The 27,591-nt window shown below is 48.7% G+C and overlaps 2 protein-coding genes across 2 annotated transcripts in view; one reads left to right on the forward strand and one right to left on the reverse strand.

Moving 5' to 3' along the window:
* Positions 1-906: 906 nt before the first annotated feature.
* MGST2 (microsomal glutathione S-transferase 2) lies at positions 907-16,863 on the forward strand. The gene is made up of 5 exons (XM_054392235.1): positions 907-964; positions 7,770-7,869; positions 9,904-9,974; positions 12,497-12,578; positions 16,731-16,863. Exons 1-5 carry the CDS (start codon positions 907-909, stop codon positions 16,861-16,863), a joined length of 444 nt encoding a protein of 147 aa, XP_054248210.1.
* A 7,996-nt stretch (positions 16,864-24,859) lies between these two features.
* The window catches only part of MAML3 (mastermind like transcriptional coactivator 3), a 270,993-nt gene continuing 268,261 nt past the window's right edge, over positions 24,860-27,591 (reverse strand). The window contains exon 5 of the mRNA XM_054392413.1: positions 24,860-25,851. Within this exon, the coding sequence (XP_054248388.1) occupies positions 24,860-25,851 (992 nt within the window). The remainder of the gene's footprint in view (positions 25,852-27,591) is intronic.

The following is a 27,591-nucleotide window of genomic DNA, read 5'->3' on the forward strand; positions in this document are numbered from 1 at the left end:
AATTTGGCAAGATAAAAAGAACAGATTCAAATTCTTTTTTTATTTTAGCCTTTGAAATTAGCAAATTTGACTAAAGTAAAAGAAAAAAAAATATATATATCCCACGTTGACACATCAGCTGGAGGCAAAGTGGGAAAGATAATCCTGGAGTCACAACAAACATTACACTGCTTTTGTTCCAGTGGTCTTATGGGATCATAAAAAGCTAATGACATGAAGCTTCCTGTTAGTCAGGGCTAGCTGATGAGAAAATGTTCCTTGAGAGAATCTCTCCCAGTTTTAGGACTAGGCATAAGCTATAGGAAGTGCAGTAAAATCAGGGGAGAAATGTCTGTCTTTCTCAGATGTTTTACCCTTTGAACCACGCTGAACGATTCCTTTCTGCAGTGCTGGCTACTTGTAAAGTGGCTGTCCTGTCACCCACGGGAGTCTCAGCTGCACAAGTTCAGCAAACCTCCTAAATCAAGTGTGGGCTTGGCACAAAGCTCCACTTTCCCCTTGGACCCTCTGCGCCTGCTGCTTTCCAGGGCTGCGCCCAGTGATGGACGCAGACCTCGCCACGCTGGACCCTCGACAAACACACAACAAAACATCTCCACCCCCCAGAGAGACTGCAACTGAAACGTAAGACATGAAAGAACAGCTGAATCCCCGGAGGCTGGTTTTGTTCCCTCTGTGCTTTCACACAGGCAAGAAGCAGGCAGGGCTGGCTGGCAGCGCTTGAGCTTTCCCCGGAATGAAAAACGGCCATCGTTTTTTGCACTCTTCCAAAGCACTGCCGTTTGCTTGCTGAGGCAGGCCTTTGTGGCAGTGCTGCAAAGCAAGGTAATTGTCCCACCTGTTGATTTTCCTTCTTGCCCTCCCCTCCTGCACACCCCCTGCTCACACACGGAAGCTGCCGGGAACATGGCTGGCGGTTCAGTTTTGCTCGCGGCTGTCTCCCTTCTCTCTGCCTTCCAGCAACGTAAGCTCTGGGCAGGGGGTTGTGTGGCTGGGGCTCGGGGAGGTTTCCACTGGTTGTGAAGCACTGAAATTGCCTTTTCTGATCAACTAGCTCTTCTGTAACTTCAGTTTCTGAGAACTCCTAAGATTTCTCTCACGGGATCCTTGTTTCCCCTCTCGGTAGTCTGAGAGGGAGTTGGTTCAGTGGGACAGATTACTTTCCCATGTGGGAGAAACCAACTTGTTCTCAAGTCTCTTTTGCTAGCTGACTTTTTTTGGCATCATACTGTTCTGACAGCTTGTACTGTTATCCCCAAAGCTGTGAAGTTTCCCCCAAAGTCACACTGTGTCTTGGTTTCAATTCTTATTTAGCTATTTCAGCTTGAATACCTCAAAAGTGAAAGTAAATTTGTAATGACAAATACAGCAGTGCTGGACTGAAAGCGCTGTAAAAACTGTTCCTGAAACAGAGAGGTGTGCTGGCAAAAACTGTTCCTGAAACAGAGAGGTGTGCTGGCAAAAACTGTTCCTGAAACAGAGAGGTGTGCTGGCAAAAACTGTTCCTGAAACAGAGAGAGGTGCAGGTAAAAACTGTTCCTGAAACAGAGATAGGTGCAGGTAAAAACTGTTCCTGAAACAGAGAGAGGTGCTGGTAAAAACTGTTCCTGAAACAGAGAGGTGTGCTGGCAAAAACTGTTCCTGAAACAGAGAGGTGTGCTGGCAAAAACTGTTCCTGAAACAGAGATAGGTGCTGGTAAAAACTGTTCCTGAAACAGAGATAGGTGCTGGTAAAAACTGTTCCTGAAACAGAGATAGGTGCTGGTAAAAACTATTCCTGAAACAGAGATAGGTGCTGGTAAAAACTGTTCCTGAAACAGAGAGATGTGCTGGTAAAAACTGTTCCTGAAACAGATAGTAACTGAGTAATGAAATGTATTGAAATGATACGTACTGAAATGAGAGAAGGAAGTAAACCTTCACTGCAGGCAGCAGTAATAGGAGATTGAATAATAGGAGTTCAATAGCAATAATAAGAGTTCAAGAGGGACAGGGATCTACTTGACAGAGTCCAAAGGAAAGCTACCAGGATGATTAAGAGACTGGAGCACTGCCCTGTGAGGGACCTGGGGCTGTTTAGTCTGGAGAAGACCGAGAGGGGATTTAATAAATGTTTATAAATACCTGAGGACTGGGTGTCAAGAGGGAGGGGACAGGCTCTGCTCAATTGCACCCTGTGATAGCACAAGGGGCAATGGATAGAAACTACAGCACAGGAGGTTCCACCTCAACATGAGGAGGAACTTCTTCACTGTGAGGGTTACAGAGCACTGGAAGAGGCTGCCCGGGGGGTTGTGGAGTCTCCTTCTCTGGAGACTTTCAAGCCCTGTCTGGATGTGTTCCTGTGCAACCTGTGCTGGATTCTGTGGCAGGGGGATTGGACTCAATGCTCTTTGGAGGTCCCTTCCAACCCCTGTCTCCTGTGATCCATATTATATCCTCACCATTACATTTCTTTAAGATCTAAGTGGATTTTTTTATTCTTTTCTCCCCATACCTTTGAGAATCAAGGACTAGGGGAAGCAGTAGGCAAGTCTGAGATGCTCTTTTTCCTAAGCAGCAGCCTACACCTGCAGAAGCATTTGTCATTATTTTCTTTGAAATATGTTGATTCATATATTTGTGTTCATGCCAGGAACCAAGATACATTTTGAAGGCATTTGTGCTATACTACTGTGAGATTAAGAGCAAGTTAAATATAATTACTCTGCCTTTTTCCTTTTTTTTTTTTCTTTTTTTTTTACTATAGTACTGCAAACTTATCTGTGTGGCTCAACTGTTCATTTGTTCTCAAAGCCTCCCCTACTGAAATAGCAGGGGGGGAGGGAAAAAAGCTTGAGAATGTGACCCTTTCAGGTTAAAAAAAGCTCAACACAACAGAAGGCAAATAAAAAGCATCTAAAATTCACATTCTCTTTTTCTGTCATCATCAGAGCAGCTACAGCACAGCCTTGAAACCTTCACAGAACATTCCTGTCTGGTGGCAATATTTACCATCCACTTCTGTGAAAGTTCAACTTGCCTGCCCTGATTTGTAACTTTAAAGTGTGAAGGATGCAAAACAAACAAACAAACCAGCATTAGCCAGAAAAGTACTGCAGTTTGAAAGCTCAAGGAACTGCACAGAAACTGAAACTGGAAAGGAAGGGGGGGAAATTGATGTGTTCTTCATAGAGTCATAGAATGGTCAGGCTTGGAAGGGACCTCAAGGATCATTCAGTTCCAACACCCCTGCCATGGGCAGGGACACCTCACACTACATCAGGTTGCTCACAGCCACATCCAGCCTGGCTGCAAAAACCTCCAGGGATGAGGCTTCCACCACCTCCCTGGGCAACCTCTGCCAGTGTCTCACCAGCCTCATGGGGAAGAATTTCTTCCTAACATCCAATCTGAATCTACCCATTTCTAGTTTAGTTGCATTCCCCCTAGTCCTATCAATACCTGACCCCCTAAAAAGTCCCTCATCACCTTTCTTCAGCTTAACCCCCTAAATATTTCCTTTTATTGCAACTCAATTTTTTCGTTTTGTTTCTTTGTATTAAGCTTCAAACAATGTCCAAAAGATCCATTTCTTTTTACTCTCATATCATAGAATTGATAGGGCAGGAAGGGGTCGTTTAGTTCCAACCTTTCTGTCGTGAGCAGGGACACCTCACACTACATCAGGTTGCTCAGAGCCACATCCAGCCTGGCCTTAACCTCCAGGAATGAGGTTTCCGCTGCTTCCCTGCGCAACCTGTTCCAGTGTCTCACCACCCTCATGATGAAGAAGTTCTTCCTAACATCCAATCTGAATCTACCCACTTCTAGTTTTGCTCCATTCCCCCCTACCTGACATCCCAGAAATGCCCAGCTGACCTGGGGTTTCATTTGCACTGGCAGGCTGACATCAAGCCCAAAGACAAACCCGGGTAAGACTCCGACCTGCTGATCTGATTTCAAGCATCGCAGCGTGTTTTGCTTTCTAGCGGGGGTAAACCACCACGGATTAATTTGATGGCAGCTCAGATGAATGTTGTGAAACCACAACCATTAGCATGCGTAACAACCAGTTCAGGTAAAGGGAGTGGAAGCCCAGCCCCTGAACAAAACCCACACTACGCTGGGGGCTCCCTTTGCTCTTCTGTTTATTCTGCCCAGCCTCTCCCTCTCGCGTTAAGAGGGTGATAATGGGCAATGAGAACTCCCCGAAGCAGTGCTGCAAGTCAGGTTTCACTCAGCAATCAGCAGAGGTGCAAGAGGTAGTGTCTCAGAGCCGTGGGCTGTTCGAAGAATCAGGTCAGCAGAAGATTAAGCTGTGCGAGAAATGCTCCAGGGTGGAAAGAGCGAGCAGCAGCAACGCAGGAACTGGCTTCCAGTCATGAATCCGGTTTTAAGCAGCTAAAGTTTGCTTGGGAGAGTTGTGTTTTGTAGACTGATGGGAAAAAGAAAGGAATCTAGTGAAAGGACAGAACGAATCGCAGTCACTGGTACAGGAGAGAACAGGGAGGACAGGAATCCCACTGATCCTCTAGCCCCTTCTGAAATGACTCTTAGTAAGTCTAAGGAGGCAGCAAGACCTTATCACAAAGCATTTGATTGTTGTGCACTTAACATGGACATTCACAGGCAAAGTCATCCACTGTGTCATACACAGGTGTTGGCTTCCCTACAGGCTTTTTAGCACATACAAAACATTGGAGAGCGATGTTCCTTGACAGCCTGCTCTGCCCCCATATTTTCAGAGTAGGGATAATAACTCAGTCATCAGAAATGCCACCTGAAGTTGATAGCAAAAGGGAAAAACCAAGCAAACAAAGGCAACCTCACAGCCACCTCAGTCATGCAATTTAGCCTGCTGGAGCTGAACAACTTGATGCTAGGGGAAGAAAATGCTATGGAAGTCTTTACTTACTCCTGCTGCAATGCTTCCTGGAGTCCTCATGACAGCACCTCAAGCAGGTGGGCCAGAAGAACTCTCCCATTGCTTCATTATTTGCTTTAGCCCTTGTTAAACCATAATCACAAACCTGGAATCTGGAGGTACAACAAAAAAACCTCAACAATTATTCCTCCCCTGAGCTCTTTTCAAGTTGGCACCTGTCTTGTTCTGCACACTGGGTTCACATTTTCTTTGAAGGTGACAGACGTGACTCTAGTTCTGCCATCATGAAGTGCCACAGCTTGACTTTCATTGCCACATAAAAGCCCACTTGCCCCTAAGTGCAGCAAAGCTGCCTTCAATCACAGTGGCAGCCACTAAAGAACTGGATTTAATGATGGTCAGCTGTGCTGTCATACCATCACAGCCTGTTTCTCTGGGGCACCAAAGTCTCTCTGCCCCCCAGACTCCAGCTTTGCTCACCAAGCAGTACCACATTCAGCTGAGGCCAGGGTTATACCACAGCCTTAATGATCTGCTTTGGTTAATTGGACTGAACAAACAAAGAATATTTGACCTCTACAGTGCCTTCTTCTTTCCCTCATTAAGTTTATTTTGATCAGCATTTTGTTGAAGGCTTTTGTTTCTTTGTTTGCTTGTTTTGTTTCTTTTTAGCTGATTTGGATGCCATAGTTCCCCAGTAGTAAAAAACCAAACCAATCCAAACCAAACCCCTTCAGGTCCCAGACTGGTTATAAGCATTGAACAGTGCAGTGTGGCTAGAAAATGAGGAATGCATTGCTGGCTGAACCCTCCAGAGCACAAACCACCATGGCTCACCTACCACTGTGGCTGGTGGACAAGGCAGGATTTGCCAGCATGTAGCTTTTGTCATAAGAAAGAGACCATTTGGAGGGTGACAGAAGTTTAAAAGCAACTTTTCAGTTAAGTTTTCTGGGGAAATATTTCTCAGAGGCAATTCTTCTGCTTCCATCAGTTTCAATCTCCCCGAAGCCTGCTCTGTAAAGCCTCCCTGTTACCATTCTTCCCTTCTGAAAGGCCTGTGAGGTGGCAAATAGATGACTCACCAGGCATAACTTGAGATGCATGGGTGGGAGTGGAGGAGGTCTTGCTGGTTGCAAATACAATGCAAGGTCTTGTAAACCTGCCTTACAGAGAGACAGCTGAGAGGCTCTGATTAGTCTCTGGAGAGAAAGGTTAAGAGGTCACTTGAATACAGCCCATAATTACTTACATGGGGAGAAGACAGATGGGAAAATGCCTTTTTTTTTTTTTAAGGCTGTGGCCACAATGCTGTGAGAAAAGGGAAGCACAGGGCAGCACCAGTATCACCTCTAGCTGTGTTTTAATGTCACTGCTCCCAGAAGGCAGGACAGAAGGCTTGCCCTTGGACAGGTCTTTGTAGTGAACTCAGGTGGGGGCCTGGTTTCTGGATCCAGGTAAGCTTTAGGTACAAGGTAGAGAGGGAGCTTCTCATACAGGATGGCTGCAACACATCCAAGAAAATAACTGCAGGCACCCAGAGAGTTTTGAAGTCAAAGAGGGTGATGCCCAATAGCTGTGCAGCATGCAGCACTGTGTTGCCTTTAGTCCTTGTGAGCCTCTGTTCAGCTTTAAAGAGGAGACTTCTGCAATGAGGACATCAGTAAGATGAGGTATACATATACACATCAGAAGTGGTCCTACATATACAGCTCAGAAGGGCAGAGAGAGTGTTTGGGTTGGATTTTGTTTGTAAGTACCTGATCTTTAGTCACTGTGCACTAAGTAATCTATTTTCTGGGGTTTTTTTTGGTTGTTTTTTTTTTTTCTGGCACTGCATCACTTCTATAAAATGCTTTTGACAAGACAAGTAATATCAGCTCCAATCAGTGGAGGTGGACAGAGTAGGTCCTCCAACAGATAGCTCTCAGAGCTCTCCAGTAGATGAAGTGGAGGGCAGGAAATAGGCTACAGCCTCCCCAGTTGCAGCTCTCTGCTTTTTCTGACATACTCAGTTTGGAGAGTCCAAGAGGGTACCAACAGATGGAGAACTGAAGGGAGGTGGTAGCCAGGTGGGGGTTGGTCTCTTCTCCCAGGCAACCAGTGACAGAACAAGAGGACACAGTCTCAAGCTGTGCCAGGGGAGGTTTAGCCTGGATGTTAAGGAGGAAATTCTTCACAGAAGGAGAGATTTGTCATTGGAATGTGCTGCCCAGAGAGGTGGTGGAGTCACCATCCCTGGAAGTGTTTAAAATCAAACTGGATGAGGCACTCAGTGCCATGGTTTAGTTGATTAGATGGTGTTGGGTGATAGGTTGGACTTGATGATCTTGTTGAAGGTCTTTTCCAACCTGGTGAATTCTGTGATCAGGTGCTGTAGAGGTAAATAACTCTTAAAAAAAAAAAAAAAAAAGTGGCTACCAGATTTTTGTCTCTGAAGTTTTGAACACTGCCCAGTGCTTCACCAGATCTTGGTGTCACTAAAGTAAACTGACCACATGCTCTTCAAACAGGCAGGGAAGTGACCTCTATCAGTGCAGTTTGGTTACTGAGGTACTGCTAGGGCACTGCATTGTGACCAGACAGCTCTTAGGCTGTGCAGCTACAGGATTCAGGTGAAGCAGAAGGATAGCTAAGTCATAGCTTGTGTAGCAAAGGCAACACAAGAGGAATTAATATATTTCTGAAGCAGCAATTTCCCCCTTCCTCATGGGTGCCACTCTTGAAGATAAGATCCAAATGTTTGTAGGAAAAAAAAACAAACCAAACCAAAAGAGTTTAGTGCTGCTGAACAAAATGAGAGAGCTGAAGAACAATGATCTCTGCTGAACAAATGCATGTGTTAGGGGTGCAGTTGAACTGAGGAACTGTGTAATTCATGAGCCTTTATTTTTGCCTGCAGTTCATTTTGCTTGGCTGGTGGGGAATTCAAGAAGGAAGCACAAGGTCATGCCCCCAGCTGTCACTGGAGCTCCAGAATTTGACAGAACATTTCGTGCACAGTAAGTCTGGAAGTCGTCAAGGTGGTGGCAGCAAATAACAATTCAGTCCAGAAGAGAAGCAAAAATATTATCTTAAAACATTACCTTCTCTTTGCATATTTTGCTTAGGAAAAAAAAAAAAGGGGGGGAGGGGGAAAGAAAAAAAAAAAACCCTAATGAGCAGATCACTTTTCCAATGATTCAGCTATGATTTTAATGATAACGGGGTAAATTCAGCTTATTTGAAACAGTCACTGCTCAAATTCTGACCAAACTAGGCAATCAGATCACCCAAACCTAAGGAGAGGTTGAGAACCCATTGATTGTCCCTGAGAGAATTCAGATGTTCTGGATCTGGCAAGCAGTGCTTGGACTGTGGCTGACACCAAATGGGTGGATGGCAAGAGGACAGCAAAACTCTTCAGTGTGGGCAGCAGTGAAGAGCCTGGCTAAGAAGCTAGAGTTTTCCTAAAGGGCTGCAGCTAGGGACTCTATGCAAAAGCATCTATTTAAAAGTATTTAAGCCTAAGGAGGGCAGATTGAGACTGGGTATTGGGAGGACATTCTTCACAGTGAGGGTGGTGAGACACTGGAACAGCTTGCCCAGGGAAGCTGTCGATGCTTCCTCCCTGGAGGTGTTCCAGGGCAGGATGGATGAGGCCTTGAGCAACCTGGGCTGGTGGGGGGTGTCTCTTGGGGGTGGGAACTAGGTCACCTTTAAGGTCTCTTCCAACCCAAACCATTCTATGAATCTATGAATGTTCATTTCAGACAATCCCATTTGCTGTAACTGTCGCTGTAGTGGGAACAGTAACGAGACCTGGAATACATCAGACAAGATATTAGATAACAGAATCATGGAATTGTCAGGGTTGGAAGGAACCTCAAGGATCATCCAGTTCCAACCCCCCTGCCATGGGCAGGGACACCTCACACTACAGCAGGTGGCCCAGACCCACATCCAGCCTGACTGCAAAAACCTCCAGGGATGAGGCTTCCACCACCTCCCTGGGCAACCTGTGCCAGTGTCTCACCACCCTCATGGGGAAAAATTTCTTCCTAACATCCAATCTGAATCTACCCACTTCTAATTTTGTTCCATTCCCCCCAGTCCTATCACTCCCTGACACCCTAAAAAGTCCCTCCTCAGCTTTCTTGTAGCCCCCTTCAGATACTGGAAGGCCACAAGAAGGTCACCTCAGAGCCTTCTCTTCTCCAGACTGAACAGCCCCAACTCTCTCAGTCTGTCCTCATAGGAGAGTAGCTCCAGCCCTCTGCTCATCCTCGTGGCCCTTCTCTGGACACATTCCAGCACCTCCAGGTCTTTGCTGTAACAGGGGCTCCAGAACTGGACACAGTGCTCCAGGTGGGGTCTCAGCAGAGCAGGGTAGAGGGGGGAGAATCACCTCCCTCACCCTGCTGGCTATGCTTCTCTTGCTGCAGCCCAGGATATGATTGGAATATGTAGGTACAGAAGGTTGTCTGATTTGTTCAAAAGAAAATCATTCAAAACAACCAAGAAAAAGCATTCCAACAAAATATTGGTGGGAAGACTGATCAAGGTGTTGCAGTCCTCAGCATCAGAAGCTCTATGGTGTGCTGTCTGTGCCTTGATAGCACTTCACAGAGGCAGCTGGCCTCAGCAGAGCAATCCAAGCAGCCTGTGCACAGCTCTCTGCTTCCTCTTGCAGTCCCAGGAATGCTGACCCACAAAACTTGCCTACCCAGTGTGGAGATAATTGGTTTACATCATCATAGCAAAATTCCTTCCTGCCTCTGCTGCACAGGCACTCAGGATAGGATTATTTGTCCTGTTCATTTCCATGCAGTTGGGGATCCAGATCCTTACCCAAGTTTAAACACCAGGAAAATATTTTCAATAGTTTGTACTCTAGATTACAAAGAAGAGGCTTCTGAGGAGTGCCTAGTGATTGGGCTCACACTGGATTCAACTTCAGTGGCAACAAAATGAGGCCAAAGCTGATTCTCCTTGACAATCCCACATGTAGCTCTTTTTCCTAGCCACACCAATCTTCTTTCCAATTTATTCTGCAGACAAAACTGTGTGGAGTTTTACCCAGTATTCCTGACTCTCCTCTGGACTGCAGGGTGGTTCTGTAATCAAGGTAAACATTTTTTTTGTTTTTATCTTCACTGAGAAGTTTTGCATAGCTTTTAGAAACCACTTACATTTGAGCAGGAGGTCAATGGCTATGGACATCTTTTTCCTTTCTTTTAATTGGGTTACCTTATCACTGGCTTCCTAGAAGAATGCACAGTGACACTAAACCCCCCACTTAGGGCACCTCACACAGCCCCACCAGCTTTCACTTCTCTCTGCAAACCAAGGGGCCACTATATAGCACATTTATCCTATAGTCAGGGGATTTTTCAGGGTGAATCATCCAGAAAAGCAGCTCCCAGATCCTTCCCACCAACAATTACTTGGACATGATGTGTAATTCTCACAGGACACCAAGCACAGCTATGATCCCTTGGAAGGAGGCAGCCTGAAAAGACTCAGGTCAGAGCCTTCATCCCTGTGGCTGGCCCCATGGCTGCTGGGGACAGAGTTCAGGCCAATAAATCTGGGGTTTTACAACACCTGGCTATGATTTGTTTGTTCTGGGACACAGCACTGAAGCTCAGTCATTAACAGCAGCATCTCCAGCCATAGATACTGTGCTTCAGCTACGCAGCAGGGACTCAGGAAAACCCCTTCTGATTTCTCAGGAGGGCATTTCTTTGGCCAGATGCTCTGAACTCAGACCCCACAGGGCTCTCATACCTCTCACTCTGGTGGGCTTTCAAGGGTCAGCCCATGATGTCTCCTAACAGTGACAGGGTGGACTCTTGTAGAGCTAAAATTTGTGACAAAGCCTAATTTTTACATTGTGCTTCATTAGCCCTTCCCCAGCTGATGTTTTAGAAGCACAAAGTCTGTGGGCTGGGGAATGGATAAGCAGCTCATGCCCCCTGCACCTCTCCTTCCTGAACAGTCAGCTTCCTTCTCTCCTTTCTGCATTTGCTCCAAAGCAGTCACTTTGCTTGGGGGCTCTCTCACACAGCCAGAGTCCCATCTCCACTGCAAATCCAAAGCAGCCCCACTGAAGTCAACAAACTGGATATGCAGTGTTAGATGTGCTCGTGGACAGGCACTTGAATTAAGGAAGGTCACAGCTGCTACCCAGCACCACAGATGTGTGCTGTCATGTGTGAGAGAAGAAGAACTATGTTCACCTCCCCCTCAGGTCGTTTTTCAGCTGATGTCTCCCAGAGGTATGTTTACAGGAGTTAATCCAGGGCACAGCAAGAGCTGTCCTCTGGAGCACTGCCTAGCCCTGGTTAATGCACTGCCCTCCAGCCCCTGCTCCATCTATCACAGGGAGGTGGCTTTATGCTCTTCCCTGGGGGAGGTCAGAAAGCTAACTTCACTCCAGCATTCCCTCCTGTCCTTGGATAAAAGCTGCTATATAAATGCAAAGCAGGTTGTTAACAACATCAGTAAGATCCTCTTGCCAAAACAAACCCTCCCCTTTCCCTTGAACTGCCATAACAACATGAACTGATGGTGCTGGGTCAAGCCACTGTGCCCCAGCCACTACCCTGTCTCTGGGATAACCACCACACTGGGGAGACTTCAGATTTCTGTCAGTTCCTGAGATTTCGTTTTCAGGGAGGCTGGAGAGCAGCCAGGCAGAGAGGGACCTGGGGGTACTGGTTGACAGAAGGCTGAACAGGAGCCAGCAGTGTGCCCAGGTGGCCAAGAGAGCCAATGGCATCCTGGCCTGCATCAGGCATAGTGTGACCAGCAGGAGCAGGGAAGTCATTCTGCCCTGTGCTCAGCACTGGTTAGGCCACACCTTGAGTACTTTGTCCAGTTCTGGGCCCCTCAATTTAAGAAGGACATTGAGACACTTGAACGTGTCCAGAGAAGGGCAACAAGGCTGGGGAGGGGTCTGGAGCACAGCCCTGTGAGGAGAGGCTGAGGGAGCTGGGACTGTTTAGCCTGGAGAAGAGGAGGCTCAGGGGAGACCTCATTGCTGTCTACAACTACCTGAAGGGAGGTTGTAGCCAGGAGAGGTTTGGTCTCTTCTCCCAGGCAACCAGCACCAGAACAAGAGGACACAGTCTCAAGCTGTGCCAGGGCAAGTTTAGGCTGGAGGTGAGGAGAAAGTTCTTCACAGAAAGAGTAATTTGCCATTGGAATGTGCTGCCCAGGGAGGTGGTGGAGTCACCATCCCTGGAGGTGTTCAAAAAAAGCTTGGATGTGGCACTTGGAGCCATGGGTTAGTTGTCAGGAGGTGTTAGGTATTAGGTAATAGGTTGGACTTGATGATCTCTGAGGTCTTTCCCAACCTGGTTGATTCTGTGATTCTGTGAATGCTTTTAGATATTTTTTTTAGACAGTTCTATGCTCACCCCTACTGTAAAGCCCTCTCAAGAGCCTCCTGCAGTGAGTGTTAAAGAATACAGAGAACTCTTTTGAGTGGTTTTTTCCCAAGGTAACTTTCCAGGGCGTGGATAGCTATGAGAATCCCCCAGAGTTCTACAACTAGAAAATGTACTAAAGCAGTTAACTGTCAACACTCCTCATTTTTTTAGTTTTCTGACTTTGTTTTTCCCCTTACCAATCTTTTCTTCTCAGAAGTAGCTTCCTTGCTGGGTGTGCTGTACGTGTTTACCCGCTACAAGTACTTCCATGGTTATGTCCAGTCTGTGAGTGGAAGGTAAGGAGTTACCTGCTGCAGGCAGGCTAAAAGCTCTGGGCTGTGGTCTGCAGCTGTGCAGAGAGCCAAAGCCTGGCAGTCACAAAAGTGACTGTAATTGAATGCAGCATGTGCAAAGCACCAGCATGAGGCCTGCAGCAGGAGCCCTCAAGGAAGAGAGGGCTGGCTGTCACAGGACTGGGATGTGCCATAGGACAGAAAAGGTTTGGTGCTCACCTCGTGGGTGCCTGCTTTGTCCTGAGCATACTGGCAGCCAGACTGAGAGAGGGCTGAAAGCAGAAGCAGAGGTTTGCAGCTGGGGACTGCTGCAGGGTGGGAGACTGCTCCGGCAAGGCTTTCAGCCTGCCTGCTATTTCCATCTTTCCTCAGTCTGTCACAAGAAGACCTTTAGTCCAGCCATACAAGCTGCACTGAAGGAAGCAAGCATGTCTGGCCTTGTAGGCTGATGAACTCTCACCAAACTGATAAGAGAACACAGCTTCAGATAAGCATCCATGGATGAATGTTAAGGGCACAGCATCTCCTAACATGAGTTCTGCTTCAGCAAGCATGCCCACTGCCAAAGCACCCCTCACTATAAACAGTTTATTTCTTGGTACACTGAAGCCCCTGCACTATTTCTGTCCTCTGACCTAAGGCTCCTCTTCCAGCACATCTGTCAGTCAGAAAGAGAAAGCAGCACAATATATGCTTGCCATAAAATGAAAAGATTTGTGATGTCTTTTTCTAGAGGAAGACACCAAACAGTCAGATTATTTGTAGTGAATGATCCTGCAGCAGCAAAAGACTCTCCTACAGGGCTGTTTCCAAAGGTGTTACCATTCTCCTTCCCTACACTCTCCACTAGTCCTTTACCCTCTTTGGCAGAGCTGTTGCTTAAGAGAAGGGGAAGGTGATGTTTTCCACACCCAATATATGGAGATAATTTTCTGTCTCCCAGTAGGAAATGCAATAATTCAAATGATGCAGTGAACACCAGCCAGAAGGCTACCAACTGTTCAGGAAATTTGAGGAGGAAAACTGTGTAGATAAATGACAAGCAGAGCATAATGGACTTTTCTTCAGTCAACAGACTAAAAAGTCTTTTGTTCAAGGAATCTTCCCCATGCTTTATTTCAATACTCTTAGAACAGTAGGTTCAGCCTCTCAAGGCATCCTAAGAGCAGTGGCTGGCCTCACTGGTGAGAGCTTTACACTCTGCTGGTTTCTCTGCATCTAAGAGAGGTGCTGTCAGTCAGCCTGGCAACCCTAGAAGCCAGCTTTGCTCACCAGGCCTGCCCCTGCAGCTCTGCCTGCTGCCAGCCTCCAGCAGCAGGGTACCACAAGGTCAGGCATGCAGAACCCAGCCCCAAAACATAGCCCAAGCCTCCAGCAGCAGGGTAGCACAAGGTCAGGCATGCAATACCCAGCCCCAAAACATACCCCAAGCCTCCAGCAGCAGGGTAGCACAAGTCAGGCATGCAATACCCAGCCCCAAAACATACCCCAAGCCTCCAGCAGCAGGGTAGCACAAGTCAGGCATGCAGAACCCAGCCCCAAAACATACCCCAAGCCTCCAGCAGCAGGGTAGCACAAGGTCAGGCATGCAGAACCCAGCCCCAAAACATACCCCAAGCCTCCAGCAGCAGGGTAGCACAAGGTCAGGCATGCAATACCCAGCCCCAAAACATACCCCAAGCCTCCAGCAGCAGGGTAGCACAAGGTCAGGCATGCAATACCCAGCCCCAAAACATACCCCAAGCCTCCAGCAGCAGGGTAGCACAAGTCAGGCATGCAGAACCCAGCCCCAAAACATACCCCAAGCCTCCAGCAGCAGGGTAGCACAAGTCAGGCATGCAGAACCCAGCCCCAAAACATACCCCAAGCCTCCAGCAGCAGGGTAGCACAAGTCAGACATGCAGAACCCAGCCCCAAAACATACCCCAAGCCTCCAGCAGCAGGGTAGCACAAGGTCAGGCATGCAGAACCCAGCCCCAAAACATAGCCCAAGCCTCCAGCAGCAGGGTAGCACAAGGTCAGGCATGCAGAACCCAGCCCCAAAACATACCCCAAGCCTCCAGCAGCAGGGTAGCACAAGTCAGGCATGCAATACCCAGCCCCAAAACATACCCCAAGCCTCCAGCAGCAGGGTAGCACAAGTCAGGCATGCAATACCCAGCCCCAAAACATAGCCCAAGCCTCCAGCAGCAGGGTAGCACAAGTCAGGCATGCAATACCCAGCCCCAAAACATCCCCAAGCCTCCAGCAGCAGGGTAGCACAAGTCAGGCATGCAATACCCAGCCCCAAAACATAGCCCAAGCCTCCAGCAGCAGGGTAGCACAAGGTCAGGCATGCAGAACCCAGCCCCAAAACATAGCCCAAGCCTCCAGCAGCAGGGTAGCACAAGTCAGACATGCAGAACCCAGCCCCAAAACATACCCCAAGCCTCCAGCAGCAGGGTAGCACAAGGTCAGGCATGCAGAACCCAGCCCCAAAACATACCCCAAGCCTCCAGCAGCAGGGTAGCACAAGGTCAGGCATGCAGAACCCAGCCCCAAAACATAGCCCAAGCCTCCAGCAGCAGGGTAGCACAAGTCAGACATGCAGAACCCAGCCCCAAAACATACCCCAAGCCTCCAGCAGCAGGGTAGCACAAGGTCAGGCATGCAGAACCCAGCCCCAAAACATAGCCCAAGCCTCCAGCAGCAGGGTAGCACAAGTCAGGCATGCAGAACCCAGCCCCAAAACATAGCCCAAGCCTCCAGCAGCCCCTGCAGAGAGCAGGTAGTTACTCTTCCCCCTGGTTCTCAGCTGTAATCACTGACTCCAACCCTGCTAGTTGTGAAGACAAACCTGGTGTGTGTGCTGCAAGAGCTGGGTACAACCTGTATTCCTGCACATAACTGCATGGACTGCAGGTCACATTTGCCATGGTTGGATTTGTGAAGGACACAACAGGAACCTGCACCTTCTGCTCAGTGTCTGTGCTGCAGAAGCCTTTACAAGTGAGCTGTATATCCTTTGACCTTCCCTCCAGCTGACTCTGACAGATCCTTATAGGGCTAAGCTAAAGACTTTTAAAAAGCTCTCTTGACACTCAGGAACTCTCATGCTTCACTACTTCCAAATCAGCCTCTTGGCATGCCATGCCCAGAAAAGGTTTCTTGTATCAGGTCGTTAGGCACCAGTGAGATTCTTGGGCTCTCCACACCCCCAGCAGTGCCTGAGCACCAAACCTCTTCAGCTTCCAGGAGCATGGGGACAGCCTGCCATGAATCCAAGGCTAACATGCTCCTCAGACCTCTTCAAATGCTAATGTGGAGGGATTCTCCAGGAAGACCTTCCCTTGCTTGCTTTGCTGGCAGAGGCCAGCCCAGCAACCACTCTCAAAATGTGGAGCAGAGTCTCCACCAAGGTAGCTGAGAACAGCCCCAGGAGAACATGCATGGAGGGCAGATGCCTGCTCCCATGGGCCCAAACAGCAAGCTCTGTGTTCCAGAGCTGAAGGGCTCTCCCAGCCTCTTCTTTCCATTTTGTAGAATGAAGTATCTGACCTCCCATCCCAAGTGTCCTAAGTGCTGATACTTTAGGATCAACACCACTCCTTTCCAGTTCAAAAATCCATCTCCAAGCCCAGGTGATAACCAGGAGCAGACCTCCCAGCTCAGTGAGGAGTACTTTACCAAGAGATGTGGATGTCAGAGACGTGCACACCTCTGCCTCAGCCCTGGAGGCTTCTCTCCCACACTCCCACACCTAGAGTTGGAGTGAGGTGCTCAAGCTTGTCCACGGCCTTACCTAGAATCATAGAATCAGTCAGGGTTGGAAGGGACCACAAGAATCATCTACTTCCAACCCCCCTGCCATGGGCAGGGACACCTCACGCTACCTGCAGGTCTTCATGTCATGGGGTGAGGTAGCTTCATCCTGAAGCAAGTTCCTAACTTCCACATGAATACTTAGAAACACTGGGGGAGAGTTTTCCCATAGAGAGGATATTAGGAATCTCTCTTCTCCCTAGCAAAAGTCAGGTGGAGGAATGGTTTGTAACCAGCACACCCCAAGGCAGCATGGCAGCAGTGATCCTTCCTGCTTCTACACACCCCTTGGACAAGCCTTTCCCTGCAAACACACCATAACAATATTTTTTTTTTCCTGTTTTCCACATGTAGGGTAACAGCTTTTTATCTGAACTTGATCATTCTGGTCTGCTTGTTAACCCTGGGCGTAGCTGGACTTGTTAACAGCTTTCTGCATGAATACCTGGATGTCAGCCTTGGGAAGAAACTACATAAACTGATCTGAAGACTGCTTTTTTTTTAAAATCCCAGATAAATAAATAATGGGGATGTTTTCCCTGAACAGCAACAAGATGAGAAGCTGCATGTGGATAAAGCCTCAGAGCTGGTTCCTAGCAGCCAGTTGCAATGTAAAAGGCATGCTTTTCCTGAGCTGTTTACACTTCCTCCCCCTTGAAAGAAAGAGGCAGTAAGACAGAATGTTGTGTCACATCTGCACCTGCCATTAAATGCTCTCTCCTCCTCCCCTGCAGCATTGTGAGCCCTGAACAAACTACACCCAACTAAACCCTTTAGTTCCCTCAGGAATTCATCTGCAGCTGGCACTGCAAGTGTCAGCCCATCTTAGCTGACCTCCTTCAGCCTTGCCAACAGCTCTGCTGTCTTGCTTTGCTCCCCTTCAGCTCCCCCAGCAGTGCTGCACAAACGCAGAGCCACGCTGCCCTCTGTGCTGCTGCGGGGTCCTGCCTGCCAGGTGCACCCAGTCCTACTGCAGGAGCACACGTGGGAATGCTGCTGGCCTCAGGAGCACTGGAACAGGCTGCCAGGGAGGTTGTGGAGTCTCCTTCTCTGGAGGCTTTCAACACCTATCTGGATGTGTTCCTGTGTGACCTGTGCTGGATTCTCTGGTCCTGCTCTGGCAGGGGGTTGGACTTGATGACCTTCAGAGGTCCCTTCCAACCTTTAACATGCTGTGATCACAGTCTCACAGTGTGCCAGAGATTGGAAGGGACCTCAAGAGATCATCAGGTCCAACCTCCCTGCCAAAGCAGGATCACTTAGGGTAGTCTGCACAGGAATGCATCCAGGTGGGTTTGGAAAGTCTCTAGAGAAGGAGACTACACAGCCCCCCTGGGCAGCCTGTTCTGGGGCTCTGTCACCCTCGCTGTAAAGAAGTTTCTCCTCATGTTGAGGTGAAATCTTCTATGTTCAACTTTGCACCCATTGTTCCTTGTCTTGTCACTGTGCACCACCAAAAAGAGCCTGGCCCCCTCCTCCTGACGCCCACCCCTCACATACTTGTCGACATTGATCAGATCCCCTCTCAGTCTTCTCTTCTCCAGACTAAACAGCCCCAAATCTTGTGATTTAAAGCTGCACCTGACCTTACATTTCTGTGAAGGCCCTTTTGATTTTCCAATCATGTTTGCAGCTCAGCACATGCCCAAACACTCTTCTCAGAGGAGCAGAGCCCTCCCATAGGCAGATCCCAGTCATCGCACAACGCCTCCGGGGGAGAGCCTGTGCCCATAGCACAGCACTTGTGAGAGGTAGAGCCCAGACAAAAAGCAGACACAGATGCTCACCTAACAATTGGGTCTACTGCATTGTCTCCCACCCAGGCACAGATGGCTGGGGTGTGAGAAAGACCAGCAGGAGCAGGGAAGTCATCCTGCCCTACACTCAACACTGCTTAGACCACACCTTGAGTACTTACTGTGTCCAGTTCTGGGCTCCTCAGTTTAAGAAGGACATTGAGATACTTGAATGTGTCCAGAGAAGGGCAATGAGGCTGGGGAGGGGTCAGGAGCACAGCCCTGTAAGGAGAGGCTGAGGGAGCTGGGGGTGTTTAGCCTGGAGAAGAGGAGGCTCAGGGGAGACCTCATTGCCGTCTACAACTACCTGAGAGGTGGCTGCAGCCAGGTGGGGGTTGGTCTCTTCTCCCAGGCAACAGAACAAAAGGACACAGTCTCAAGCTGTGCCAGGGCAAGTTTAGGCTTGATCTTAGAAAGAAGTTCTTCCCAGAAAGAGAGATTGGCCATTGGGATGGGCTGCCCAGGGAGGTGGTGGGGCTGACATCCTTGGAGGTGTTTAAGACAAGACTGAAGGAGGCACTTAGTGCCATGGTCTGGTTGATTAGTTAGGGTTGGGTGATCAGTTGGACTTGAGGTCTCTTCCAACCTGGTTGATTCTGTGATGGGGTTACTCTACAGAAGGCCAGAGAAGCAAGGCCATGCCTATTTTGGAAGCTCCCAATAATTCAAATTATTTAGGGCAATGCTGAAGAGGCTTCTGCTAGAGCCAGCAGGCAGAAATTTTCCTTGCCATGCCTCTGAGGATGTGACCTGGCCAAAAATACTGCATGGTTCTAGTGGTGTTAAGTCAGGTCTCTATAAGGAACATGCCTATGGTCTTTCTAAGAGTGTACTGAGGTTGATAACCTGAGCACAAAGAAACTGAGTGTTAGACCAGCTTGGTAATGACCTTTCATATGAAAATGGAGGACACTTGTGCAAAAGTTAGCTAAAAAGGCACAACTTAGTGTCTGCAGGTGGCAAAGGCTGAAATGGCATTTGAAAGAATGAAAGGAAACAAGTGCAAGACATGAGCCCAGTAAGGGCTGCCAAGCAGAAAAGGATAGTGCAGGTGAACAGGCTGGATCTGACACAGCTGTGAAAGGGCAACTCTCTGGGCAGAAAGTACAACAGGGCCAGATTTGACAGCCACAGAAATCACTGGGAATTCCCCACTATCTTTCCTTCCATGGGCTGAAAGACAGAAAATCCACCTCCCCACCTAGCAGTGATGCCTTTGGACAGCCATGGGCAGCAGGAAGTGCTGCTGCCAGAACCAAAACCCAGACAAAAGCCCAAACTGTGCAACAGCCTTGAAATGCACATTAGAGGAGGCCCAAAGATTGCTAATTGTGTCCAAATAAGTCTTTCCCTCTGAAATGATTCCATTGCAAGCTGATCTGTTGTTGTGGTCTGGAGTATTTACTGAGAGCCTCTCAGACCTCCTATTCTGTTAGATTCCATTCCACAGAAAGAAGTGAACTGCTGTCACACAGGGACAGTTTCACGTGCCAAAGAATGCAGGTGTGAAGCTGCAAAGCATCCTCCAGCAGCACAAAGCCAGAGCTCTAGAGGATAAACACAAACCTAACACCTCAGAAGCTGCAGTAGCTAAGTAGAGGGCAGGAGAAGGCCTGGAGCTGAGTATGCCACTTGTCTTCTGAGTCACTGCTTTTGCCCAGGAAGCCAGGACAGAATGGCTGTGATCAAAAAGTGTTAAGGACTGACTCATCTGTCATTAAAAACAAACAACAGAGGGGTGCTGTCAGTATTTAAACTCCAGTGAGAAAGAACCACACCATTTCCTGCCTGCTGATCAAGGAGTCAGCACCAGGGGCCACCTGCAGCACACACTGAGGTGTCACAAATGGCCACCTCTTGGTCACCATCAGCAATGATGGTGGCACCTGCTGCATCTTCAAAGCCAGTCACAGAATCACAGAATCAACCAGGTTGGAAGAGACCTCAACTGATCACCCAACCCTAACTAATCAACCAGGCCATGGCACTAAGTGCCTCATCCAGGCTTTTCTTAAACACCTCCAGGGATGCTGACTCCACCACCTCCCTGGGCAGCCCATCCCAATGGCCAATCTCTCTTTCTGGGCAGAACTTCTTTCTAAGATCAAGCCTAAACTTCCCCCTGCACAGCTTGAGACTGTGTCCTCTTGTTCTGGTGCTGGCTGCCTGGGAGAAGAGACCAACCCCCACCTGGCTGCAGCCACCTCTCAGGTAGTTGCAGATAGCAATGAGGTCTCCTCTGAGCCTCCTCTCCTCCAGGCTAAACACCCCCAGCTCCCTCAGGCTCTTCTCATGAGGCTTGTGCACACCTTGAGCTCACACTGCTAAGCCATGACTTTCCCCCCTTTTAGTAGAAAACTCTTTTCATAAGCCAGTTGCTTTTTGCTGTTGTTTCATGGTTCCCAGGGCTCTGGGCCATGCTGGGATGTTTGTCTGGTCTATCTCACACCCCAGCCATGAGACAATGCAGTAGATCAAGATGATCAAGTCCAACCCATCACCCATCCCTAACAAATCAACTAAACCAGTCAGTACCTAGGGGCCCCCTTGCTGAACACATCTTTTCTGAGCAAGCCCTCAGCCAGGCCATGCTGAGCACTAACTCTGGCAAGCAGCTGCTCTGATCTGGGCCAATCTCCCCATTACCCACATTTAGAATGGTAAAGCACTGACATTAAGGAGAGAAGCTGAACCTCACCTCAAAAGCTGCAGGTGGAGCCAAGTCACATTGACATCTCTGACAGCAAAGCTGTGCAAAAAGAGGTCCAGTGTCTGACCCTCGAGGACTCTCCAGCAGGCTGGAAACAAGCAGGAATTCCTCTTGAGCCCTGAAGGCTGCAGGCATGTTTATCTGGAACAGGGCAGGGAAGTTCAGCAAGTCCACAGGCACTTTACAAAAGGCTTCTGGCCACACAATTCTTATGCTGTAGGGAACTCTTCTGAGCAAGTGTCTTCACTCTTCCTCCAGTCTTCCCATCTCTTCCTTCCAACTTCTACATCCAACTCCACATCTTCCCACCCCACTTTGCCTCCCCAGATCCCAGCCACAGGCTCCTACATCCTGGGCTCTCCATCTTGTGTGTCCCCCCCCGGAAAGCACTTCCCTGCTTTTGCTCCCTACACAGAATAAATGCAACTGTTTGGAGCTGCTCCTTCTAATGGGCCCAATTATGGACCAACTGCCTGAGCAGAGACTTCACCCCACAGCATGTGCAGTTTTGAGAGCTCTCCTTGCTCTGAGGTAGGGGCACCATGACCCAGAGCAAGGCAGATACCTGATGAAGCACTGCAGCTCTGCAGGGTGTTGTGAGGCAGCCACACAGAAACCCCAGAGCCAAACCCAGCTTTGCTTGAAGCCAGCTTCCCTCCTTGCCCTGGAAAATCACCCACCCAGGTGCAGGATGGGGGAGAGAGATGATCCTATAAACCAGCCTGGTATAGGACTCAGATTAACCATCTTTTATTTTTGGTTGGTTTGTTTTTCTTTTTTTTTTTTTCTTCTTTTTGTTTGTTTTGTTTTTCTTTAAAAGTGGTGTGTTAACATCAGGTCTTTTTCTACATTTTTTTTTTCCCAGGGCTCTGTACAGGTGTTAAAAGGAAATAAGCAATGCTTAATGTACAAAGTAAAAACAGGGGAAAAAAACCCAAACAAACTAGAAAAATCTGAATAAAATGGAGCAAAATTGCTGTCAGGGATACAGTACAAATTAGTAGTTAGACATCATCTGAAGTGCAATACCCACTGCAGTAAGGATGAGTTAAGGAATGAAATAAAAATACTCTATTTTAAGCAAACAGTATATATATATATATATATATATTTTTATATGTATATATTTTACAGAGAGTAGACCCAGTGATATCTGTGGAATTGTAAAAACATATTTACAAATAACTTTTTTTAATTATTATTATTATTATTAATTTTTAACATGACATATACATCAGCACCATAGTAAGAAAGGAAAAAAAAAAAAAAAAAGAAAAGAAACAGAAGGGGAAAAAAAAACCCAAAACAACCAAACAAAACAACCCCAAATTTGGTAAAATCTACCTCTCTAGTACTTGGTCCCAGTAAGGAGTATTTGGAGGAAGCTTTGCAAAGACAACAGAGACTCAGCCTTCATCACCATTTATTCACCAAAGCCTGTACCTCCCTGGTGCACTTGGATCTGCACTTGGCTGCCACGTGCTGGGTGTGTTCCTCAAGCCAGCTGTGCACTGAGAGGTGACCCTTGGGCACTAGGACAAAGGGATGCTGTGATGTCCCCAGTGCTGTGCAAGCCTGCAGCTTCCCCAGCCCTCCCGGGGCATCTCTGTTGCACAAGGCAGGTATGTGCCAGCCCAGCCCCTGGCACCCGCATGCTGATGCAGACACACAGCATGATGCCCTCCACCCCTCAGGGTGCCATTTCTCTCTCTCTTTGCCCACCCCTTCCGTTCAGGCTAGTCCCACTCAGAGCCACTCACCCGCAGGATGAACTGAGAACTTTGGCTGGTGCTCCCTTTCACTGAGCTGGGGCCCAACCCAGCTCCTGGTGAAGCAGCTGCCAGGCAAACACCCATCCATCATCTTCAGCAGGAGCTGGAAGGGGCCCTTGAGCTGTATTTGAGACAGGGGGTAGCTAAGAGGTGGAACTAAAGCAGTTTTAAGAACTGTAGCAGTCAGGGCAGGCTGGGTTGACAGCTCACACCCATGTTAAAAACGCAGCTTCTCCTGCCTGCATCACAGCATTTCTAATAACCTTCACCTCCTCTAGGTAAGCCCTGTGAGGGGCTCCTGCACAAAAGAGAACCATAACGGGGTGCTGAGATGGTTCCAGACCCATTTGGCTCCCACTCCTTGTTGTGACGCCCAGCTGTGCTCCACGGGGAAAGGCAGGACGTGGAAACACGAAGTGCTGAGCACCTCAGCTCCTCTGGGTTTCAGCAGCTGAGAACCTGGCATCTTCAGGCTCTAGGAGAGCAGTGCACATGGAGGTAATTGGCAGCTTGTATTGGTAGTTGTACACTGGTTGGTACTGGTGGTTGTACCCTGGAGACCCTTCCAGTTCAGAGCATGTCTTATGGCCAGCATTAAGCCAGAGGCTCCCAGGATTTTTGGGTTGTGGATCATGTTAACATTTTTTTTATGCACCACTGCATGGCCTGAGAAGCAGCTCTCAGCTCAAAACACTCCAGAAGGTGGTGGGTTTTGGAGGGCAGCTTGCCTCAGACTGCAGCTCCTTTAGAGACTGGAATACTGTGCTTCCTTTAGAGGAACATTAGCTACTTTAGAGGCTCAGTACTGTGCAGGACCTGTCAGCACCACAGTGCTGCTCAGCACTGCCCCACGCAGTGGAGATTGTGATGTGTTGCCATTACCTACGAGCTGCTTTGGGCAGGCCCCACGTTTCTCACAGCTGCATCAATTATTTGACCCATTCAGGAATGATCTTTACCACAGTCCTCCACTGGTTCTCGTTCTTCCAACAGTGAATTTCAGCCCAGCCAACCAGAAGGGATTAGACCAAACCTCTCTTTAAAACTGAAGGGCAGGTTGCATATCACATCAGCTCGAGAGCCCAGACATCCCAGGGCAGTGCTACCTGCCACACTTGCACTTTTCCAGAGGAGAGGAGAAACCCAACCTGCTTGCCAGACCCTCCCTGTACATTTTCTCCTGCCTGTTCTCTCCCTGCTGCCTGCCCCTTTGCAGCAGCTGTTGCTCACCTGCATGGAAGTGCAGCCACTTTCACCTCGCTTTCCACTGAACGACTGGAAGGGAAGGAATTGAACTGAAAACATACTGGGAGGAAGAGGAGGGACCTGCCTAGGACCTGTGCTGATGTCTCTTGGTACCTCTTAGCCCTCCAGCACCTTAGGTAGGAATTGTTCTGCCCCCCAGGCAGCTAACACAGCCAAAGTGCTCAGCCAGGGAAGCACTGTTGCATGTCCCAAGAGGACTACCTAGCTCACTCAGTCAACCCATCCACTTCAGCTGTTTCCAGCAGCAGTCCCATAATCAAGCTCTCTTCTCTGCAGTGCCAAAAGCATGGTCTCCTACATTTTGATTGGATTCTTGTCACTCTGCAGTGAAACTGGTGACCTCCCTCTGACTGGTTAGGCTTGTCACATGTGTGCTGCACGTTCCCTTGTGACAGCCCAGAGCCAGCCCTGCGGGCCTGGCTGTGGCTCACCCAGATCTGCTCACCCCCAGGGTTCAGCTTGTTTCCGACCAGGGCCTGTGACAATCCCCCACAGACATCTTTAGGCTTTGCTCCTGGCTGTTTGCATCGGCTCCCCTGAAAGCTGCAGTGTTTACAGTTACCTCAGGTGGGAGACAGCAGGACCACCGCCTACCACTGTGCCACGAAGCCTCATTTCAGTGGGGGAAGATCACATTTTCCCCACCAGAGGCATCACCTGGCTCTTCCAGTTTCCCCATCCAGCCCCCACTCCACACACAGAGCAGGGTGCTGCCAGGCAACAGAGGTTGCTTGGTGGAAGTCTTGGGATGCTGACGTTTTCATCGTCCCCTGGATCTTCTGAGCTCAGTTTGCACGATTCAAAACAAAAGAGAACAAAATAACCCCAAACCAACTCAGACAAAAACCCAAGGACCCAAGGACATCCATCTTGCTTGCTTTTTTTTTTTTTTTTTCCCCCCAAACATAACAACCACAGCTCCAGACTATACAAACCCATTCACTGGGGGTTCCCAAACAACTCATCAAGTTCTTGTATCCACTCATCCCCTGGTCCGCTCTTAATGATGGAGTCCACGAGGTCTGCACCCTCTGCTAAGCCAGAGAATGCCCCCCCTGCTCCTTCATTACTGTAGTTGTAGGCTATGTCCTGAGTGGGATTCCTCTCATAGGCCTGGCCTTGGCTGCTCTGAGCAAAGTTACCACCTGGCATTTGCTGCGTTGGAGGCTGACCAAAGCCAGACATGGTGGGGACCCCTTGGCTTATTGCAGGCATCACCATCGGCCTGGCCTGGCTGGCTCCTTGCTGTCCAGGCAGTGGTTGCAGCAACTGTCTGCCCATTGCTGGGTTGAGGGCTCTTACTGTTCCACTGGAGTCCACAACTGTCTGATTCAGCCCCTGTGGGAAATGCTGCTTGGACAGCCGTGGCTGCCCAGTCTGCATGGGGTATGTTGTGCCGTTGTTGAAGGGCCCCATTTCACCGCTAGTCCTCCCAGGTATACCTTGTAAACCTCGCTGCTGCCAGTTTTGTGTTCCTTGAGGGACAGTCCCCATCAGGTTTTGAAGTCGTGGTGCTTGTGGCCTTGGTAAGACCTGGCCCACAGGTCCTTTCATCTGCTGCTGATGCTGTGTCAGGGCAGAGCTGACCAGCATGTTCTGCCCAAAGCTGCCCACCATACCCACCGCTTGTCCAGAGGCGGGCTGCCTCGTTCCCTGGCCTGCGTTATGTGCCATGTTCATGCCACTTTGGTTTGGGTGCTGCAACATTTGGCTCATCCCTGTGCTCATACTGTACATTCCTGGCTGGCTGGAAGAGGCATTGCTGTAAGGAGCCATGCCCATGTCTGACTGGCCCGCGGTGGTGGGCAGCGTGCTCGGGCTCTGCGAAGGACCCATTGCCATCATGCTGGCGTTCTGGGCCATCAGGCGAGATGTCCTCATGCTCTGCAGTGCTGCTTGGTTTCTCACAGCTGCTATATCCTGGGGAGAACCTACAAGGAAGAGAGAGGAAGGTAAGCTGCAACCCTGCGAATCTTCATTAATGTCTTAGCAGAAGAGGGAAGCATAGAATCATAGAATTGTCAGGGTTGGAAGGGACCTCAAGGATCATCCAGTTCCAACCCCCCTGCCATGGGCAGGGACACCTCACACTACATCAGAGTTCCTCAGAGCCACATCCAGCCTGGCCTTAAAAACCTCCAGGCATGGGGCTTCCACCACCTCCCTGCGCAACCTGCTCCAGTGTTTCACCACCCTCATGGGGAAGAATTTCTTCCTAACATCCAATCTGAATCTACCCATTTCTAGTTTTGTTCCATTCCCCCCAGTCCTGTCACTACCTGACACCCTAAAAAGTACTTCCCCAGCTTTCTGGTAGCCCCCTTCAGATACTGGAAGGCCACAAGAAGGTCTCCTCAGAGCCTTCTCTTCTCCTGACTGAACAGCCTCAACTCTTTCAGTCTGTTCTTATAGGAGAGTAGCTCCAGCCCTCTGCTCATCCTCATGGCCCTTCTCTGGACATGTTCCAGCACCTCCAGATCTTTGCTGTAATAGGGGCTCCAGAACTGGAAGCAGTGCTCCAGGTGGGGTGTCACCAGAGTGGAGTAGAGGGAGAGAATCTGCATCACAGGATCTCAGATTCCTGTGCTTTCTGGGTTGAGTGAATCATTGTTTCATGTGAAGTTTAGCAGAGATCTAAAAGGTTACCCATCCTTGGGAGATGTGTTTGTTGCCTAATAGTTGCATTTCAGAGCAAGGTTCTCCTCTTCACTGTGGTTGCAGCCTCTGTCCTGACCTGCCAAGTCCCCTCCCCTTGAAGGTGAGAGTCAACACAGCTCAAGTGCTACCCTAAGCAGGAACCACTGCCCACATTATGCATTCAGTTTGTGAAGCAGGACACTTGCTCAGCAGAGAATGCCATCGATGCAGACAAGCAGCCTCATTTCCCTAAAGACCTAAAATGAGGCTGGGAAGGTCAAAAGGCCAATGATTTACTAAGTAATTCTCAATTATGACAATTTTGGGATGTGTACCCAAAGGGATTTGTGGCTTCAGATTCTTGAAGAATTGAGACAGCATGTTTGCATGAGTGATGCATGATCACAGCCATGGTTGCTTCCCTGGATAATAACCTACTCAGAAGCCTAAGCCAGACATCCAGATGAGCTGCAGGGCTACAACAGGCCTTTGCCTACTTCACTAGGACCAGAGATTAAATTTCTAAGTGACCTGGCAGTCAAAGTTCCCCCCTTCAGAAGCAAATGGGAGTCCTTTTTGTGTGTGTGGTTTTTTCCACCAGGACCAGAGACAACATGAATCCTCCTGCATGAAAAAAAGTTAGTCCCTACCATGCCAAAGCTGCGTATGCACTGTGATTCAGTAGCCCTTATGTTCTTCAAGTAAGCCTAAGTCAGCTCCTAAGCAAGCAAGTGAGAAAGCTTCCACTGGTCTCCTTCAGTGGCAGCAAAGCAGCTGAGCTTCAGCTTACCATTTGAAGCCCTCTTTAAAATATCTCCATTGTCTTTCAAAAGTAAGCCTTGAAAATGGAAATGTCAGGCTTAGAAGGCCAATCAATTTTTTAACAGCTCAGGAGGCATAAATGAATGGATTTTCTATATCACTGTTACTGATTAAGTCTATGGAAAGAAGAAAAATTGTTTTTTGTGGACAGTCAGAGCAGGGAGAGTGTATTAGTGAATCAATATTCTAAGCACATTTTATTCCACCTTAGG

The sequence above is a fragment of the Indicator indicator genome, chromosome 25 (assembly GCF_027791375.1).
Source record: "Indicator indicator isolate 239-I01 chromosome 25, UM_Iind_1.1, whole genome shotgun sequence".
In the NCBI taxonomy this organism is placed as follows: Eukaryota; Metazoa; Chordata; class Aves; order Piciformes; family Indicatoridae; genus Indicator; species Indicator indicator.

What these genes read in the sequence shown, in the direction of transcription:
- MGST2 (XM_054392235.1), top strand. Translation starts at nt 907, where the DNA reads ATGGCTGGCGGTTCAGTTTTGCTCGCGGCTGTCTCCCTTCTCTCTGCC. An exon ending in TCTCTCTGCCTTCCAGCAAC is followed by an intron (nt 965 to 7,769) that starts GTAAGCTCTGGG and finishes TTTTGCCTGCAG; the next exon opens with TTCATTTTGCTTGGCTGGTG. An exon ending in GTCCAGTCTGTGAGTGGAAG is followed by an intron (nt 12,579 to 16,730) that starts GTAAGGAGTTAC and finishes TTCCACATGTAG; the next exon opens with GGTAACAGCTTTTTATCTGA.